This window comes from Leptinotarsa decemlineata, unplaced genomic scaffold (genome assembly GCF_025532065.1).
Source record: "Leptinotarsa decemlineata unplaced genomic scaffold, Ldec_3_MD MMD2_tig00026369_RagTag_RagTag, whole genome shotgun sequence".
In the NCBI taxonomy this organism is placed as follows: Eukaryota; Metazoa; Arthropoda; class Insecta; order Coleoptera; family Chrysomelidae; genus Leptinotarsa; species Leptinotarsa decemlineata.
This window is the reverse complement of record NW_027412709.1, coordinates 3,454,173-3,475,720: the sequence shown is the minus strand read 5'-3', so window position 1 is coordinate 3,475,720 and position 21,548 is coordinate 3,454,173. Positions and strand designations below refer to the sequence as shown.

Here is a 21,548-nt window from a genome sequence, read left to right as displayed (position 1 = left end):
ATAGATACTTTCACGGGAAGTGTAAAAGTGACTAGGCACATTAGATTCCACTAAGAGCGGTACAAATCAGAAATAGGCGACGGACTGTGGATGCTCATCGTTTTGAGGTTCAACTCAGTACACCTCGCTTGGCACGTAATACGTACGTAACATTGATTAGGTTTGGTTCAGATTGTGTAAGGTTATATAACCAAAAAAACGGCGAGGAGGATTCAGTCCTCCAGAAAATAATGTATTGTCATTTTCACTAATTTCTAGGATGAAGATGCACAGAATGACAGAATTCACTTTCTATACATCTTGTGCTATATCCAGGTTCTAGTATATTTTGGTACTCCGTGTCAAATTTGATACATGTTTGATATTAGAATTTTATCACGAATCACCGGATGAAAAGTGGTTCAAATTTTATTGACATCACTTGTCGATTATCATATTCTAGGATTTAAAATATGCGTTATCAAGGTTGATAACAATGTTTGCCAAATGATAGGGTTAGTATTTTCCAATGGTACATAAATATTCAAAATTTAATATGAAATATATGAAGTAATAACTGTATTTCAGGATGAATCATATAATATATTTAACATCAATAATATCTGTTTTGTGTGGAATAGTTGCAGTTTCTCCATCATGCCTATATTATTTTTACTTTCTCAGTTTGTTTATATTCAGCATATTATTAGGAATTACTACTGCTCTATGGACGAATATTATGCTTTCTTTGCCACACAAAACTACAGTGGGGGCTGAACATACCCTCAAGCAGTCTGAACATTTCAGAAACAAAATTATGGTAAGATTTTTTTATGCTACCAATTACCTAGAGGAAACATAATTAAAGTTGTCTCATGGATGATAATACAGTTTGAGCTCATGCCACTTTTAGAAGGATTATGAGACTTCACCCACTTTGAAAGCAGTTTCATCACACATACCTCATATTTTTGGACGAACAGTTGACAGTTTACTAATGCAGCTACTAGACTTTTTGATTAGGGATTATATCTTGATCTATCTAACAGACTTCACTTATGAATTGGATACTTTGGGAACCAATATCAAGTGAGTTGATATTATGAGCTTAGTAATACTACTTTCAGAATTAATCGCTGATTTACTTCATACTTGTAATTGAAAATTTGAAATTTTTCAGGAAATAAAAATGTAGTGTTCCTTGATCAAACCTCATAGTTTACAGAGAGCATGTATGTAGTGAAGAGTGCCAAACTTCGTCACTTGTTACTTTTTGGCACTCACCACATAGTATTAGCACAATAATAATAATTTCTGACAGAAATAGTTTTCCTGTTCAATTTCAATCAAAAGTAAACAACAGGTCTTATCTCCGTAACTATAACAATAAAAAATGTCAGTAGGAAAGAAATTAGAGGACAAGGTACAAACATCATTCCTGAATACCACGAAACTGATCTGCTGCTTCTGAATGTATGAGAAACATCTGCAAGTCTAACTTTTGTGAGGTATCATGCATAAATGTCTTGTCGGATATATTTCATTATTCATCATGATATTAGCCGGGGAAGTAGTTCTTTTTCAATAGGTATTTACCAGAACCTTGTGAGAGATGAATGTTTCAAGATTCCATTTTGAAATATTTATTTTCTTATACTTATGTATCATCCATTCATTCAGACTTCAGACTTATTTTGACAAATACAATGCTAAGAAAATGAAAATTTCATAACAAATATAAAAGTATGAACAAAATACGAAATAAATATAAAACACAATAAAGATATAGTGTTATTTGTGTCTTAGTAGTATTTGGTGAACAGCTAAAAATATATACATGTTGAAATTCATTCCCATAACTCAACATTGGAGTGACTCTAGAGAGAAAAAAAATGGTAATCAATTGAACAAAACGGTATTTGAAAAATCTTGTTGACTCTAGTTTATCTATTGACAATCCAATTTACCAAGGATAAGGGTTTCATCATAGTCAATATTATTATTTTGTATAAAATGAGACATATTTTAAATGCACAAATTCTTGAAAAGGTTCTCTGTACAATTTTAATTTGTCTTTTATGAATTCCATAATAGAGACTCCAGATGATTGATACATACTCCAACAAAGATCTAACTAATGAACAGTAAAACATCCCAAGAGTATTTGAATCAAAGTCTTTACAGGCTCTACTAATCAATCCTAACATGAATGATTTGGCTGTATTATATTCAAGATGTCATTTAGAGTAGAGTTCATCGGATAGAATTATAAGGTTTGATGTTATATTTCACTAAATATTAATGCAAGAATCAATAATAACTGAATGTGTTATTCTGAAAAATGATCGGCTACATTATAGTTCATCGATTGATCACACATTACAGAATTCAGTTTAATCTTCCTGAAGAGTAAAATATCATTTGTGCAGACAGTGGTTTTGAAATATTGATATTGACAAATACAAGAAACCTACAATTCGATATGTACAAATCAACATAATTAATGGATGAATAAAAAAATAGCGGACCACAATGAGATATGTGTTTCCATAAAGAAGCAGGTTTGAGACTGTTGATTTATTTGTAACATTTCCATGCTATTGTGAGCACTTTTAATACCCATATCATTTGTTTAGTCACCATGAAATCAAATAGTATTTATAGTATTATGTTTATTCCTTGCATCAAAAATTGGCTTCAGAAAACTGCAATATGGATGTCTGCGGTCCCATGGAGGTGAAAGCCACTGAAGTTTTTGAAAGATTATCTCAGTTTATTCCAAAATTTTAAATGTCTGGTGAAAAAATCAAAATAATCAGATCTGATAACGGTTTGTAATTATAAAATAAAAATATCGAAAAACTCCTGTAAAAAATTGGTATTCAACATCAATTCACAGTTGCATATTGTCCTGAACAAAATGGAGCTGCAGGGCGTGAGAGGCGGACATTAATCGAAGCTACTAGAACTCTTCTAAATTTTGCATAACTAGAAAAATCATTTTGGGCAGAAGCAATCAACTCATCAACCCATGTGTTGAATAGAACAGGGACCAGGAAAAACTCTGTATGAACTAGTATTCCATGAAAACTTCAAAATTGAAAATTTGAAAATATTTGGGAATCCTGTTTATGTATATATAGTCTATACAAAGTCAATCCGAACAGCAAAATAAAAGACTGATGTACTCGGTCTAATAAATTTACTAGTTAATCATATATATAAAAATGGATGTTTGTTGGTTGGTTGGTAAGTGATAAACTTTTATATCGCTCAACCGATCGTGATGAAACTTGACACGTATTAGTAATTTTTCATAGAGAAGGTTTTTAGGCTATCAATTTTTCTGTAACTCGCCACTAGATGGCGCTGTAGAAAACTTTTTTGAAAGCATTGTTCTATAACGCTGCGCACGCCTAAGTTCGTTGTTTCTGATTCTGTCAAAACATTGGAACAGCAGCGATACAGCAACAAAGTACTAGTACTACATAAAACCTCCCACATAAAAAAAATGATTAGCCCTCGTAAATTATACCACACTGCCCATGCCATACAAAGGAACTGCCGACGTACAGTAACTATTTAGTTTTTATGCCATACGAATTGACTTTTTATATACTATACATAAGCCTTAGCAGAAATTCGATTACGAAAGCAGAGAATGTATTTTTGTTGGCTACTCAGAAGAAAGTAATGTATACCGAATGTATTTTCAAAATGAAAGGAGAATAGAAATGAACAGAGATGATATTTTCAAGAAAAACAAAAGTAAAAATGAAAAGTGATTTCAAACAACAGGAGGGCACGAGGAAAACAATAAAGGTGACACAGAAACCGTTATTTTTAACAACTCGACACGTATTTCAATCACCAAGTGATCATCTTCAAGAGGAAGATTAATCTTCTTCTTGAAGATGATCATTTGGTGATTGAAACACGTGTCGAGGTGTTAAAAATAATGGTTTGATGTTGGGATAGAACTCCAGTTATATTCATTATTAAACTAAAGGTTCCAAATAGTGCATCACAAACACAGAAAATGTATAATGTGTTCAAGAAGATAAATATTTGGATGAACATAACGAAGAAAGAGGTGTACGATATAGAAATTTGTTGAAAATACCAAAGGAGTTCAAAGATTTTGTATGCATGTTAGTAGAAGAAGAAATTGATTTCTAGAAAGCAATTAAACAAAAGCATTGGAAGAAAGCTATGGATTTAGTTCCATTTCCAGAAATCAGAAAAGCAATAAATAACAAATGAGTTTTCAGAAAGAAGGCAAATGGATCTTACAAAGCAAGGTTGATAGCAAAATGTTATAATAAAAAATACGATTGATCTTTGGAGCTGCAGCATTTCGTGAAATGGAACTGGAATAATTCGATAACAAAACTGCTTTCATGAATAGCAAATGATTAGATGAAGACATTCATATGACACATCTTTCTGGTTTCAAAGATGAAACGAACAGGGTGTTCTCTTTAATAAAAGTACATTATTTGCGAGATCGACTTGGGCAAGATTTTCAATTGGAGTTTGTACCGAGCGAAGAACAACTTGCAGATATATTTATCAAGGCACTCTGTAAAAATTAATTTCAAGTTTTTAGAAATATAATGAATATTAAGGAGGGAGTGTTGAAATAATTGATGTGCTACTTGATATTGCCATTTATTTTGATATTCTGATTTCACCTAGCAATACTTCTTTATTGTAAGGTCATGTTAACTTTTGAGATAGTCGAGATAGTTGTAAATAGTTGTTCACAAATCAATCAAAAAAACTAGCAAATCCAACAGTTACCACATGTATGCAGTAAATCATCGATATATTGCATTACTTACTGATATATGAAAATGTCACACAATAATATAATTTTAGGGATGACTTATGGGGGGCCTTGAATACACTCCATGAGAAATTATCCAGAATAGACCGTGCTAAGCTAATAGCAGGAGACATTGTTCTGAAAATTACAAATCATTTTGAGAGGATCAGATTGGCGAAAGCAGTAGTGTTAGTTGATAAATGATCCAAATTTTAGTTTGTTTCCATTACTTACTTCCTTCCATTTCAGTGCCGAATCGGATCGGCCGCCGATCTTTCAACTTTCTCCTCATGTTATGTCGTCTGAGAAAGAACTTGAGTATCTACGTACACTAAGTGAGCTACTGATTATGTTTCTACTGCCAAGGACCTATTCGTTATCTCCAACAAAATATTTCGTGAGGGAAGTCCTATGTTGCAAAGGTTAGAAAAATTATTTTCCTTCTATTTATTTCTTAGTATTGGGGTTTTCATATTGGTGTGTTGATTGCATATTGTTATTTCAGTTCTTAAACCAGTGATTGACAACATCACTGATCCAGACTTCTTTAATCGCAATGTCATAATCTATATTGAAGCAAATCACGTGCATGTAGACCTACCAAAGAAGGCTCTTGAGAGTGCTAACAATTTTGAAGATTTAATTGATAAAATTGATGATATTCAAGTGCTGAGATCAATCAGGTAAAAATAACTGATTTTGATGCATTCCACAGAATCTAATATTTAGCAGTGTTAGTTTGAAGAAAATTACACACCAGAACTCTGGAATGTCTCAAAGCTACCAATTATTTATTTTCTTAAAAATCAGGCAACTACAATTCAAAAAATAATGTATCAATTCTGTTCAATTTTATTTCTTGGACTCAATTCCTTTTTTCTAATGTCAAGCAGCATTAATTCAAATGTGAGGTTTTATTTGTACTGTCATGGTATTTAGGCATGAAAAATATCATTGTTAGAAACCAATAATGTTGCAAAATGGTTTTTTTTGGAAAAGTATTGGATCATATTCACATATATAAACGGTTTCATTTCACACTTCTTTTCATTTCTTACTAAAATTAGTTTGCTACTGTAAAGTTAACATCTTTACATAATTAAAATATGTACACCAGATTTATATTAGTTAGTGCATCTGGGAATTTCGTGACTTCAGCTCCTCAAATGCGTTCACATCCATTTGACATTTGTAACTGTAATTTCTGTAGAGTCAACAAGTGCAAAACTCAAGACCTTACATTTCAATAAGATTAGGTACAAAGAATTAAGTTTTATTTCCATATTTAATTACAAAAAAAAGCTTTCTGACTTTCTACTTCTCCTGCTTTATACAAAAAATGTGGGTAACTTCCGGAGGAAGGAAGAAAGCAATCAGTTTTAAAATAAACTCTTTACAAAAATGTATAGATCTTGTATAAAATTTGATATAAACTAGAAGAAAAAGCCCAAACATTCATTGTGGAATTGAAACAGATATCATTCATTGGGATGGTGAACAATATATTATATGAAAGAGTATCGTTATAAAATTTTACTTCCATGGAATACTATCATGCTCAGTGGTGTTCTTCGAAGTTTCTGTGCTCATCAGCACCAACTTGGATAATATCACAAGACGAAGCATTCATTTCTTTCATAACATTACGACTTTATGTCACCAGGGGAGACAAATCTACTGTACGTTAAAAAATATGGGATAATGCAGAGTTGAATAAAATAACTGATCATTATTTCGGGATTGTGAAATAAAATTTCTTTATAATATCACGATAAAATAACAATAATGCGATTAGTTTTTGGGAAAAAATAAAGCAATTTAGTTCAAGATGAACTCTTTAGAAAGATGTGTAGATCATGATTAGAAGTTAATTTCAGATACTAACTGGAAAACAATTTTTGAATTGAGGATGATTATACAAAGAGAACATAGTATGAACGAAGGAAATTATTACCTCTTTAAAAAAAGGCAAGGTTTGAAGAAGATAGAGCACACCTAAAATATAACGAATTGGTAATCGACGGGAGAAGCTATAAAATAGATTTTTTCCAAGTAGCTCATAAATATGATGGAAAAACTAAACTGACACGAACAATGAGTGAAAAGTCACCATAAAATAGTCAAATCTAGGAACAGATACCAAAATAACCAAAATTATGAAACAAACAAAAATAATAATTGGGAATTGGGAAAGCAAATATAAAAAAAACATGAAATGAAAAAATAAATAAAAAGTGCCTTAAAAATTAGTATATGGTACGTACATACAATGCTAGTAAAAGGCAAGACGATGGAGCTGATGCCCGAATTAAAAAGATATGGGAGAGCTGTAGCTGCTCTGCAAGAGATAAGATTATCATGAAACGCTGATATTAAGAAAAAAGATTACACAATTATATATTCGGAAGAAAAGAATAGTGGCTTTTATGCTACTAGGTGAAATAAGAAATAAAATGATGGTATCCAGAATGATAAGTGGTAGATTGAATACAAACAAAGCTAATGAAATGTCTCTGCTATATGGGTATGATTCCATCGAAAACGCGGAAAAAGACGCATCTTATAAGGAGATGAAGGGGAAGTTAGATAGAATACCAAAAGAAGACGTGATACTATTGCTAGAGGATTTTAACCCATAGATCGGCAGAGGAGAGGACATAGAACACATAGTTGAACACAATAAACACCAAGACAAATAACAATGGTCAGATACTATGCGAATTTGCAACAAAACACAGTTAGATACAATGCGAATTTGCAACAAAACAGTCAGATACCATGTGAATTCGCAGCACAACATAATCTTATAATTAGCAGAACGAAATTCAAAAATATAAAAAACACAAGGTGACATGAATTTAACCAGATCAACAACACAAAACACAAATTGATCATATCCTCATCAATAATAGAATACATTCATTCATTAACAATGTCAACACATATTATGTGCTGACCCAAATCATTTTATGGAACTTGCAAAATTAAGATTGAAATTATGAAAAAGCATGAAGAAAAGGATGCCTGAAGATAAATGGGACATGAGTAAATTTGAAACAGAACAAACAAGAAAAGAATACAGAATAGAGACAAATAAATCATTTATGGGAAAACAAAAGGTAGACGAGAATGTAGATGTACTCGTAACATGGTATGAAACAAAACATAATGGTCTACAGTTAATGCTGTACATACACTTGAACAAATTATAGAAAAAGCTTATCTGAAAAAGATGAACATAGAATTGCTCTTTATAGACTTTTGATTCTATTGATAAAAGTAAGCTAATAGCAGCAATTAAAGAGATGTACGTTCCAAGTAAAATAAGGAGACTCACAGCAATGACATTAGATGGAACTAAAGCAATCGTAAAGATTGGTTGTGCGGATACAGAAGACATTGAAATAGATGAAGGAGTAATGCAAAAAAGATAAATAAGGGAACAATAGCATGGTAGCAAGCAAGGTATATTAACACATGCCATTCACAAATGTAGAACATCTGGAAAAATTTATTAACAGAAATAATTCAGTGTATAACTCCGAATATAATTAGAAATGTGTTGAGGGAATTTTCTTTTAGAACCGAAACCTGTATTGTGAGAGAAGGTGGATATGTTGAAGCAATAGTGAATTGATGACAAACTATAACTATTACAACACTTGTTACGCAGTTAACATTATCAGAAATGTATTCATGTAGTTGATAATTATTTCAAAATAAATAATTTTTTTCGTATCATTTATTTTAATAAAACGTCAAAAAATTACAACATAGAAGTTAAGAAGAGATGTAGAGGTTATAGAATTTTCAACGAATAAGGAGATAATAAAAAAGAGTTTCTGATAATTTTAAAAATAAATTTACTGTTGCATGAAATCAATATTTTTTGACAAACCTCGTATATAACTGAAAAAATTTGATATCTGATGGTTAGTTTGAAAGTGGTTTTCATGGTGAATTTTATTAGTTCGGACTTCCATTACCTAAAATGGTTCTACCACAGTAGAACCATATTAGTAGGCTATCTTACCACGTGTTCCGCCCGAGTTGCCGGGGACTTTCAACTGCTCTTAGAATGAGATTCTCATCCAACGTGTTCAGTGCTGTAGTATCGAAGGATTTGACAGTTCCATGGGCATCGGATTAGTTATAATAAACGGTCGGAAATTGATATTATGTTCAGTTTATTCGATGTTGTTATTATTGTTTTTAGTTTTTGTAGTTGATTATTGTTGTTTGTTTTATTATTAAGTGATTAGAAAATGTGAGATGTAAGAAGGCATTATTAAATAAGTTATGAAATGTTTGCTGCTTCAATGATTGCAAAAACAAGGCCTATAATTGTAGTGAGAACTTTTATAGATTCTCGAAAGATCCCGAAAGGTAAGTAGTACCTAATAAGTTGCTCAATCTGTACGATTTTTATTCTAGGGGAAAAAAATTGGCTGGAAGCATGCTTCAGACCTGATTTGCTTAACAAATTAGAAACACTGTACAAAAGCAGTTATTGTTTATGTCACAGTCATTTTGAAAATGATGTGATAATAAGTACCTAGTCATAATGTTGTACCAACGATATTTATCTGGACATCAAAGTCAAGTACTGATATAGATGTGATAATGTCGTTTATAATGATTATGTTATCAAACAATATTAAACAATACCTTTTACTGTTTTGCCATTTTCAATTTTAGGAACCTCTGGGACAAACAACAAATCATTATTAGATTTGGCCATCCCTTTTACTTCAACGTCATTCCCAAAATCTAGTACATTGCCAAAAACCTTTGAGAAAGACGACGTACCGCTAATACATTCAGCAATCTCTTTTACCCCAACCTCGTCCCCCCAAGTCAAGTACGCATTATGTTCAGACACCTGCGATTTTATCAAGTCATACACATAGGAAGGAAAAGCTGAGAAAACCTTTGAAGACGTTACAATAGGAAAACTTTGCTTTAAAAAGACAGAACGAAAAATTGTGCAAAGAAAATGGAGAGTTGAGAAGGAAAATTGCAGATGCACCTAATTTAATATATTTAGGTCACCTGCAAGAACTGATTATTAAGGCTTGCTCGTCAGAAGAGATCGCTGATTTTCTCAATTTACAATTATGCTCAAGTGAAAATGCCCCCAAAGGTGGAAGATATAGTATTGAATTTAAATACAAATGTTTATCAATATACTTTTCTGGGCCTAAGATATATAAAAATATTTTAACAAAACTGGTTTGTTTACCAGCGCCACAAACTCTAAGAAAATTATTTAGTGGACTAAAAATATCCTGTGGCTTGGAAAATGACATGGTTTTCAAAATGCTAAAATTAAAAGTCGACACTCCATGTCCCCAGGATAAATTCTGCGTTTTATGTGTTGGCGAAATGAATATAAAAGCCAATTTATTTTACAGTCATTCCGATTATATCATTGGTTTCGAAGATACTGGTAACAAAAAAAAAATGAAGCCGGCAAAAGTATCAACCAATTTAATGGCAAAAGGTATATTTTCAAATTGGAAGCAACAATTAACTTACTATTTTTATAATACTACCTGTCCTGGTGAAAAGTTAAAGGAAGTAATTTTGGAGGCAATTACAAAATTAAAAGAGATTGGTCTTGTTGCGGAACGGCTAACATATTCATTTTTATTTTCTTAATTTTGCCTCACCCTGTACCCTCAAAACGACTTCATTATGATTGCGCCCTCTGTGGTGTGTTGGAGCGATGAAAAGGGACGAACAGTGTTGTTGTATTGTTTTTCTAAGTGGTTGATTGTCCGCCATTTCTCGACTGCCCAGTTCAACTGTGAATATTCGTTGTTTGCTGATAATATTTATGTTTATCACACCGCATAATATCGTGCTTCTTGATACACGGACTAGCTTCGACCACAAGAACTGGTACCAATCTCAGGACTCTGATGAGACAGCCGCAATCCACTCAAGGTAAGTCGTCTTTGAGGGATTTAATTTAACATTTTGTTAAGTATCATAACGGTATACAGTCCCTACTGTTCCTATTACCGTTCCGTTACAGGTCTTAATGTTATTGTTTTTATCTCAGATATGGGATCTAATAACATCCAATTGAAAAGTATCTTAAATATTTCTCCTGATGATCCATTTTTTATGTAAATGATCAAAATTTTTTTTGTTTGATATACCTCACCTTATTAAAGCTTTGAGAAATATGCTAATGAAATATAATTTTATATTATGGGATACATAATCAAATATTATACCGAAAAAAAAGTAATCAATTCGAGAAAATGAAAGTCAAATTTGCAACCCAGTTATTCAGTGCCACCAATTCGACAGCCTCAAAGATGTATGTTAAATTTGGAGCCCTACCTAAGGTAACCGATGCTACTTCAGAATTTTTTTGAAAATATGGACAAACTTTTCCACATATATAACTCTTCTCGGTGCACAAACTCAAAAAAATTCAATCTCACATTCAAAGGTCTGGATGAGCAAATCACTTTTATGAAATGATTTTTGAATATATTTGACAATCTCAAAGTTGTAAATTTCGTTTTTATGAATGGCAACGTTGTGTTACTAGGTTGAAGGAATTTGTTACTAGGTTGAAGTGAATTGTGAGACAAAAAGTGAAACAAGAAACAAATAGTGAAAAAATAGAAATAATTACCCTAACGTCGCTTCAGAATACTGTGTGAGACAATCAGTAATCGATTTGATAGTAGAATTCAAAAAATACAATCACATAATCACCAAAAATTCCAATTTTGAGTTTCATTAATTTATTCCTTTTAGTCCGGGAGCTACGACGAAAAGGGTCTTTTTATTTTGCAATTTCAACGCCCTGTATTTCTGAAACGGCTCATTTCCGGACACACATGTCCTACCTCATTTTTCATCATTTTGCAAGAGGAATGACGTGGTATAAGTTTGTCCGTCGAATTCTGAAACACCCTGTATATATATATATATATATATATATATATATATATATATATATATATATATATATATATATATATATATATATATATATATATATATATATATATATATATATATATATATATATATATATATATATATTTTATTGATATTATTACATAGGATTTTATATGATGCCTAGACGAAATTATTTTATTGTAAAACCTCTTGCATTTGCATTTTATTTAGGCCTAGAATTTATTTGTGTTTGTTTATACCTTTGTATGTTTATCTGTATGCATGTTGATAATCTAACTATAATTATGACTATAATAGTCGTTTTATTGAATGTCCATCCTAGTCAAGGATATAACATTAATCGGCACATGTGTTTCAAGAGTTAGACTCTTGAATAGCCGGTGAAATCGCCGTACGGAATTAGTAACTTACCACAAAATCTTCTATAATATCCTTAAATTTCGTTTTTATATGAGCGCACGCTTATGGTAAAAGAACGAAATCGGCTCCGCATTGCGTTTCGAGGTCACCGAGAGCTTTGTGAATTTATGAATGAAAGTAGTGGGGGTTGATTTTTACTGCGATTTTACTATAATTTGAAATCTATGAAAGAACAAATAAAATTAGAATTGATATCTGAAATATCAATTTATTAAGCAATAAAACGCGAAATGAAAATACAATAGAGTTATTAAGGAAATAAAGTGAAAACTATAATAGTCAAGTCATAATTTAGATCCAGATTTAGTTCAAATAAGAACATGTGTGGTTTTTCTACATAAATAGAAAAATAGATTCGTTATGAATGATTTGGTTCACCTAAATGTTCAAAATTGATTCAATTTTCTTGACCAACATATCGAATTATTTTTCCCAGTTTATGAATAGCTGCGATTTTAGTCAAAAATTCGAGTATACTAGTTTCACAACCACCACAGATCTATGAATATCTATTCTTGCCATAGATAGTCTGGGTGCCCGGCGACATAAGGTATCCAAGATGAATAACCAGCTGTAAATTTGTGTGTGGCTTCATTAAGTGTAGTCCGAAGTCTGTTTTCAAGTATTGGGGAGAGTATAAATATTGGGGAGCAGTTAGCGCGGGCATTGACTGTTTGCCACATATTCACAGGGAACGATTTTAACCCTTCGTTCTTCAAAAAAGGAAAAAAGGCCTTTCGATATTATGAAGAAAGAAGCAAAATTTCAAGAGGCATTCAATAGTCTGGCAGATATGTCTCCTCTTCAAATAGATCCATTTAATCACATATTTATGATAATTGATGAATATGTGTGTAGAATTTACTCGTTAAAGAGTAATGATGTTAATGAAGGACGCCTGGAACTATTTGATGAGGCAGTTTGCAACAAAAGTACTGGTGAGGAGATATTCAAGCAATTGAGAGGTTTCAACGCTGCAAATATACCGCCAAAAAAGGAGGAACTATTGCAGCAGATAAAAAGAACCATAAATTTGTCGAATATTTGGCTGAATGCTCACGTGAGATCTCCCACGAATTTAAATCCAGAAGAGTGTGGGTGGACATTAGTCAATGGCAGATACCATCATTATTGGTATGATGGGCCTCAAATTCCTTCATTTGAAGAGATTGCATCGAATATTGAAGGTAGCAATCAATTATGATATCGATAATGCAGAAATAATGTTCCTTTCAATAATTAGAAATTTATTTTTTCAGATTCAAATAATGGAGACGATGATGATATGATGCAATATGAGGGCTATGAATATGATTTTACTTCGAGCGGCGACAAATCTGAGAAAAATTGAGAAAAAATTTTAAGCGTTAAATTTCACTGTTACTGTTATTTATAATCAAAATTTATAAATTTACAAAAAAATAAATTAGTAAAAATTTGAAAAATCAATTATTCTTTTCAAATTATAACAATAACATCCATAATAAATTAGTAACATAAAAAAAAATTATTCCGCTTCTATGAACCTTATCTATTTTATAATAGAATGTATTTAATATTTTGAACATGAGTCGTTTAAACAATTTACATATACCACAACTCATTATATGATCAATGGAATAATTCATGAAATTCGAATATTAATGTTTTCTTGTCAGACTCGAAATTTAGCTCTACTTAAATGTCGGACAATAGTACTATCAAATAAGTACTACTCTTAAAAAGGTAAATTCATTTCAGTCCGACAGTTATTCATAAATTTTTTGTCTTATTTATATCGACAATTTTCACGCGTCGGACTGAAGAATCGGCAAATTTTTTTTGTCGGACAAATCGATATTTGCATTTCGCATGTATCAAATAACCAATCCTGAAAAAATCAGGTGGTTATCCATAAATTTTTTAAACGCAAAATTTTGACATGTTTGAGTTGGTGGACAGTCTCAACGGCCCAAAATTTTTGTCGGACAAATTCATTTTTGTGCATTTTACTGATTTTTCTTTCAAATACTTTCTTCGAAAGTGCGTTATGAATAAATTTTAAAAATTTTGCGGGTGTGCAACTTAAGAATGAAATTATGAGTAAACGCCCCCACTTCGTAAAAAACGCCGAGACTATCTTGTCGGACTACACTTGATGAAGCCACACACAAATTTACAGCTGGTTATTCATCTTGGATACCTTATGTCGCCGGGCACCCAGACTAAGAGTAACGGATTGAGATTAAAAATAATTTAACATAGAGAAATATTCAATAATAATTTATTATTCAATGTTCATCGACTTCGAAAAATTACTACACAATGAATTGATGGATGTAGCCGTTACTACGTGGTAGGAGATCATAATGAAGAGAGAAATGAAAAAAAAATTCTATGTTTTTTACCACTTTTATTTGTAACTAATACAATAGCTAATACAAAAAACTTATAAAATAAATTCTAAAAGTGTATTATATAAGTTTGAGAATGTCCATATAGGACGAAACTGCAGTAACGTTAGTTACAAATAAAACTACACATCCATCAATTTCTACAATATTTTTATAAAGATGCAGAAGTAGAAAAAAAGCTTTTTTCCAAAAACCGAGATATATCTGGCAACGACGGAAAAACATTTAGGAAGGGACTGTAAAAGAAAATACCAGAAACTATTTATGACAATCAAAATTTAGTAATTAATAAAATACACGTTTATTTGTAACTAACGTTACTGCCGTTTCGTCTTATATGGACATCCTCAAACTTATACAATGAACTTTTATAATTTATTTATAAGTTTATTTTATAAGTTTGAGAATGTCCTTTTATAATTTATTTATAATTTTATTGTGTAAGTTTGAGAATGTCCATATAGGACGAAACTGCAGTAATGTTAGTTACAAATAAAAGTGGTAAAAACATAGACATTTTTTTCATTTCTCTTTTCATTACTACACAATACTTGCAAACATCGCTTGAGATTAGAAAATAAACATAATATCAGCCTGCCTAATGACCTAGGCGCCTTATTTCATGGAGAAATATACGTCATTGATTACGCCAATTGAAATATTATCTTTCGAATGACATATAAGCACATAGCAACATCCAAGTTAGCAGTGAACTGCCAAAACAGACTCCTCAATAGGAAGATTTAAGAAGGTGTCTGTGGTTCGGATTTCAGGTCACAGTGGCCTGGAAGGTAATGAAACTGCTGACCCCCTTGCAAAGCAGGGTACTGGAAGTGGTTTATTCGGACCAGAATATTTTATTGGCATCGTTTCAGGCTTGGCCAAACAAATACTAAATACCTGAACTACAAGAAGAGTTCCATACTTATGGACAATCTACCAGAATTGGCCAATTCCAGAGCATTTATACATTCGTTGAAGTATGTTACCAAACATTTGTCAAATTACAGGTTACTGCCGTTTGAATCATCATATGATGAGTCTTGAACTGTCGGCAGTTTCTTTTTGGAAGATGATGAAACAGTAGAACACATTCTCTGGGCCTGCTCCTTGGCTGACCGAATCTGGTTGGCAGATGGTATGGCAGAGTTTCAGTCTTGCCATCTAACCCCAAAATACATTTAAAAAATAACCTAATCAGCTTCATCAAGAAGCTGGACTTTTTTTCCGAGTTTGAATAGGTTTAAGTCACAATAAACCATCGAGGATCAAAAAGTTATTTATTTTGCTCGTCTTATATACTATAACAGGGTAGTGGTCAAAAAATTTGTTCTATCTCAACTACTATTGTTTAGGTATAAATTGCCGTGCTCACGGCAAACTTTAAAATCCAAAGTTATTTAAAATTGAAAAGAAACCGATTTTATTATAATAAATTGATGGATGTAGCCGTTACTACGTGGTAGGAAATCATAATGAAGAGAAGAGAAATGAAACTTTCTGTTTTTTACCACTTTTATTTGTAACTAACGTTACTGCAGTTTCATCCTATACGGACATTTTCAAACTTATACAATAAACAATTTCATTGACTTGACAATTCTCAGCATGTGTATAATGTATATAGTATTTTTGTGAATCTGAATGAGTTATAATTACTCTTTCCAATGTCTAGGTACAATATTGTGACAAAATTAATGCAAGCTACAACCCTTCAAAACTTGAATCGTGCAAAAGGAGTCGATCTAGACAATGACAAAACTACCTTATCTTCTGCTGGTGTACAAAAGTCTGATATCAGCGCCGCTAAAAAGCTGAGAAAGCACATAAACCAACTGACTTCAGCTAAACAACAGTGCGAGAAAAAGTTGATGAGTCTCGGTTGGGATTCAGGATGTCAGTATGGAGATGAGATGAAAAGGGTAATTTTCACTCCTTCATAATATCATTTAAGTGTTATGATTTGTATATTTCTCTATTTACGTTAATGTTCATTATACAGGGAGGGTAAAAGTCTGTTTGATAAGTTCAATATTTGTATTTTATGTCTAAAAGCGTCACATGCAATATTTTGGGAGTGTAACCAAAATCTTAAAAATGAAATCAATCAAAATAGAATCTGCTGAAGTCAATTGAAGGACAAACTGTAACTTATGGTATTCATAAATGTTGTTTACAAATCGAATAATCAATTTTATTCTTCACTTAATTGTTCGATGTTTCGGAAAATTATCCAATGCCTTAATTGTAAAATGCTGTATATCCTTTGATACACGTCAGAAGAATGAAATGTTCAGATGTCATATTCGATAGTCTACACACTCTACACTAATAAAAATACATTGTTTTCTGAGAATTCCATTTAGATTCATATTTTTATTTTCAAGCTCCTGCCTTAGCAATGGCAACCAGATACAAGCGATTTCTACAAAACTATTTGAAATACATATTTTACCTGATGAAAGAATATGTGCGGATATTTTGAGTTTTCTCATATTTTCATTAGGTTCATTGGTGACAATTTTTGTTATACTCCATTTCATTGTGTTATCACCAGTGAATTTTAGAATATACTCCGCTATCCCTGATGCTGTTATTTGTCTTCTCTTTATAAATTCACAATATTCATTTTTTTATATCTAGTGGTCTTGACGCTTGACAAGGTATATCATAAATACACTCTTTCGTTTTTTCAAACGCATTTTCGGGTTAAGTTTGTGTCAGAAGAGATCTCAGTGTGTTGGTAGTTCTAATAGTTGTTCTTACAACATATCTGTAACCGATTCGTGTCAATTTTTCAGACAAATCGGTAACATAAAGTATGGCGTTAGTTGAGAGGTATGATTATTTTATCTTCAGATAGAATTTATGAACAAGACGAATTGGACTCTTCAGTGGTTTATCTTAAACAGTAACTTTTTGGGGTGAACTTTTCACTTTGCTTTAATTACACTTCAGCAGATTCTCTATTGATTTAGCTTTGTTCATTTTTCAAATTGTGGAAGGTTATACGTCATCATCCGGCTATTATTAACGAAAATATAACTTGGTGCCTGTTTGGCATTCAACAATCTTTGTTTTTTCTTATGCCAACGAATTCAGGACTCCTTCCTCTTTAGTTCGACGTACCTTACGTTACGAACCGACTATTATTAATGCATCATGGGTGTTGGGTAGTAGATTGTGTGGTTTTTATAGAAACGTATAATTAAATTTGTACAAGATTTCTGGATGAATACATCTAATAGACAAATCGAGTTTTAACTGTCTTTCATATATCATGCGACACAACACACTTATTTTTCGTTTTCGCACTGGTGTCTGTGACCCTTGAAGTGCCGGATTGCATGACAGGTATAAAGTGCCATAGGCGTACGGGCAGCGAGTTTTTAGGTGTTAACAATGGGATTTGTGACCTAGAATCGGAAAAATGTTTCCAAGAACATGATGCACACAGAATAAGTACAGGGCACTTTAGAGAACACCTAAACAAAGTAACATTTTTCAATGGGCTTTAGACCTACCAAGGAAAGAGACAGTTTGATATGTGTCTAGTGAATAAAAATCCAACAAAGGAACCATATAAATTAAAAAAGAGAACAAGAATTTCGGGATGAGTGTCCCAACGAGACGGGAGAATTCGCAATAGATCCACAAAACAGCAAGTTGTGTAACTTTGTGACAACAGAACATAGAAAGCCACAAGTATCCAAACTTGTTTTGATACCATTCATCATTTATGTGAATGATATGTTTTTCAGTATACTTTCTCTGAGTAACTCAGTTCACCACATTTGAAGTGCTGATGTAACTATAATACAGCGTGAAATATGAATTATGAAAAGGATTCCACTTTGTAAAGAATGTAACTTTCCTACCCTCAAATAAAAAAAATTACCTCGACTTCATAGAGGAAATCACATATCAAATATTTCACAGTATTCTGGAGTTTGTGGTGTAAGCATTGATTAAAAAGCATCTTTAATTTTGCAGAAAATAAAAGTAAAGTTGTTTAAGGTCACATCGAAACTACTTTTTTCATAACAAAAAAATCTTTCCTTCACTCGACTTTTTGCCTTGAAAATTTCAGGTTGAACCAAAATAAATGGGTTTCAACGACTTTCAATTGTAAATTTTTACCACAAATAGTCAGTAAAAACATCATTTACCTCTGTGAACAAAAATTAGTAATCATCTATGCAAATTTTTGTAAGATATAAACGCTCTCATAAGTAGACGACAAATGAAAGACCTGCTGAGGATACCCAAAGCCATTCATGAGGTTAAACAACTTTATTGAAATATCTATTCATGATTAGTCAAATTATTTAGTTCCATTTCAATCTGCATTTAATTCATTAATACCAACTTACCTAGATCTAAACAATGATACTTCATTTATTTGTTTACTTAAAGAATACCATTCATATTTTCAGAGTAGTTTGTGATGTGAATATATTCAACTAAAATAATCTATTCTCCAATAAATGTTTTAATTAAAAACCTGGTACTATATACGACTTTTTTGTAGGTACTGTCTTTACAGACTATTTTAGAGCATGTTCTGGGTAGGAAATATTTATCCCAGTTTCTGCAAACTTTGGCAAGCCAAGACTTGATTAGATTCTGGACGTCAGTGGAGGAACTGCGTACAGCTCAAAGAAAAAACTGGCATCAACTTGGTGCAGAAATTTTTTATACTTTCATTAGAAATTCCACTTCTGAGATAAAAGTCGACAAGACCACCAAAAAACGCATGGAATCATTTTTATTAGGTATTATTCCAGTGTACCATTTTATATACTTCCAATTTTCAAATCAATTTTCTTAGGTGATAAGGGACCAGAAGTTTTTTATGAAGTGCAGAGGCAAGTTGTTCAAACTTTAGAAGAAAAATATTATCAGCCTTTTTTAATCAGTGACTATTACAAAGAAATGGTTAACGCCATCGAAAGAGAAGATGAGTTGACTGAAGAAGGCAGTAGGTCAGTAGATGACAAACAGATTTCAACAGACTCTTTGAGTAGTCCAGAGAATAACTTGAATGTTGGTGACCATTCGAATTATGCCAGGAGAAAATTAGATCAACTAGAGGAAAAATTGAACAATAAGTCTCAGGTATTAGTCAAAATAATGTTTTGTTTCAATAAAATTTCTCAATCAATTTTATTTTAGGCTTTGGAAGCCTTACGTTTGTCAATGAGACCTGATTCGAAGGTTCTTAGTAAACTGGAGAATGCAGTTGAATGGCTGCAAGGCGAGAAAAGACAACTGGAGGCCCACTTGACAAGAACAGAGATTTGGGCAGAGAATTTAGGGCGATGGAGGGCTATAGTACAAAGTGCAGAGGTAAATTTGAAAAAGGGGGTATTTAATATTAGTTTATTCCGATAGATGAATGATTTGATGATGGTGTGTCATAGGCTTATATTGCCTTCAAGTTTTCGACAAAATTGTAAGATGCTTCGAATAAGTTCTACTCTCTGAAAGACTTGATTCAACCATATCATCTGATCAAGCTAGAGCCTAAATGAAAAAGTTTACAATCGGAGGAAAGTGATTTTCTCAATCTTACTCGGTTTTGTATCTCACTGTCCCGATTGGGAATATGCTGTTTCTCTTTTATCCCTTGTGTTGAAATTGCAAAAAAGAGCTGAATAATGTCTGTGAGGTTGATGCTGGATGTTTTTTTCAAAATCTAATCCATTTATTTGCAGACACAATCTATTTTTCCAGTGTTATTTCCTTCCGTTTCCTAGTTAGAATTCCAATATTTTGTTATTGTGCAGTAGTTGGTTGAAATTACTAAATCATAATATTTTCAGATACCCAATGAAAGAGAACCACTGCAGTTTGTATTGGTCGTGCAGATGTCTGAAGATGAATCTCCCGATGGGGAGGAAACTATTTGTACAGGTTGGGTTGTTTGTAGGAGCTTAACACAGTTTCAAGAGCTACACAAAAAATTGCGCCCTCTGTGTTCTGATATACGCAGCTTGGAACTTCCTTCAAATACCTTCAAGTTCCTCTTCGGGAAGACTGACAAACTTACTTTGGACAAGGCTAAACAGCAAATTCAGAAGTATTTGAATGTAAGAGAGATAGCTCAGTGGAATATATGTTTTACAAACAGATTTTCAATAATTTTCTGTATATTTTCAGTTTGTCTTAAAGGATGACAGGCTTAATCAAAGTGAAGCTATATACTCTTTTCTGAGCCCCAGTTCAGAACATTTGAAACATTCCACACCGAGCCCCAAAAAGTCTAGATTTTTCTTCTCGACATTGTTCAAGAGGTAAAGAAAGTTATTTATTGTTAATATGATTTTGATTCTACATAAGATACAGTAATTCATGATTTAAATAAGATTTCTGGATACAAATTCATAATTCAATTAAAAATTTTTCAAAATCATTTTACTCATTCATAACTTGAAAAAAAGAAGTAATCGATATCCCCCAATCCAATTTGAAACTAATGAAATCATATACAAAAACTATACAAAATTTCTAGGACTAGAAATTGATGAAAACCTTAGTGGAAATGAACACATTGAAGAACTTCGAAAAAAAAGTCACTGATTATCAGTATTCTTTATAGAATACAAAATTATATCGATTGAAAATATTTGTATTTGTATAGATTCTACATTGTGGAAGTTAACATCAAAAACCAAAAAAAATACATATTTTTTATGAGCTAATGCTAATGAATTATAGCCAATGATGTTTTTAGCGGTAGCGAACAAAGTAGAGACTCTTACTCGATTCTCAAAGAGAGTGAAGAGGAAGATATGTCACAGAGTCTTGAATCAAATGTCGATACCGTTGATTTCGTCAGGACAAACGGACATTCTCCAAAAATGTCAGATGATGCTATCGCCGAACCTCTGTATAGTCTGCTCAGCGAAATTTTTGACATGAGAGGAGTTTTCAAATATGTACGAAAAACACTCATTGGCTTCGTTCAGGTATTGTAG

General features: G+C 32.1%; 1 protein-coding gene across 3 annotated transcripts in view; it reads left to right on the top strand.

The window, feature by feature from the left end:
* Positions 1-325: 325 nt before the first annotated feature.
* The window catches only part of snz (sorting nexin snazarus), a 38,581-nt gene continuing 17,358 nt past the window's right edge, over positions 326-21,548 (top strand). Inside the window, exons 1-13 of one of the 3 annotated variants that reach the window (XM_074185309.1) lie at positions 326-494; positions 787-799; positions 893-1,068; positions 4,861-4,995; positions 5,057-5,229; positions 5,313-5,490; positions 16,244-16,490; positions 19,100-19,343; positions 19,400-19,686; positions 19,744-19,917; positions 20,394-20,660; positions 20,731-20,864; positions 21,305-21,539. In XM_074185309.1, coding sequence (XP_074041410.1) covers positions 487-494; positions 787-799; positions 893-1,068; positions 4,861-4,995; positions 5,057-5,229; positions 5,313-5,490; positions 16,244-16,490; positions 19,100-19,343; positions 19,400-19,686; positions 19,744-19,917; positions 20,394-20,660; positions 20,731-20,864; positions 21,305-21,539 — 2,271 coding nt within the window. In that variant the 5' untranslated portion in view covers positions 326-486. Of the gene's footprint in view, positions 495-567; positions 800-870; positions 1,069-4,860; positions 4,996-5,056; positions 5,230-5,312; positions 5,491-16,243; positions 16,491-19,099; positions 19,344-19,399; positions 19,687-19,743; positions 19,918-20,393; positions 20,661-20,730; positions 20,865-21,304; positions 21,540-21,548 lie in introns of those variants that run through there. The other 2 variants (XM_074185308.1, XM_074185310.1) reach the window with 2 other exon arrangements.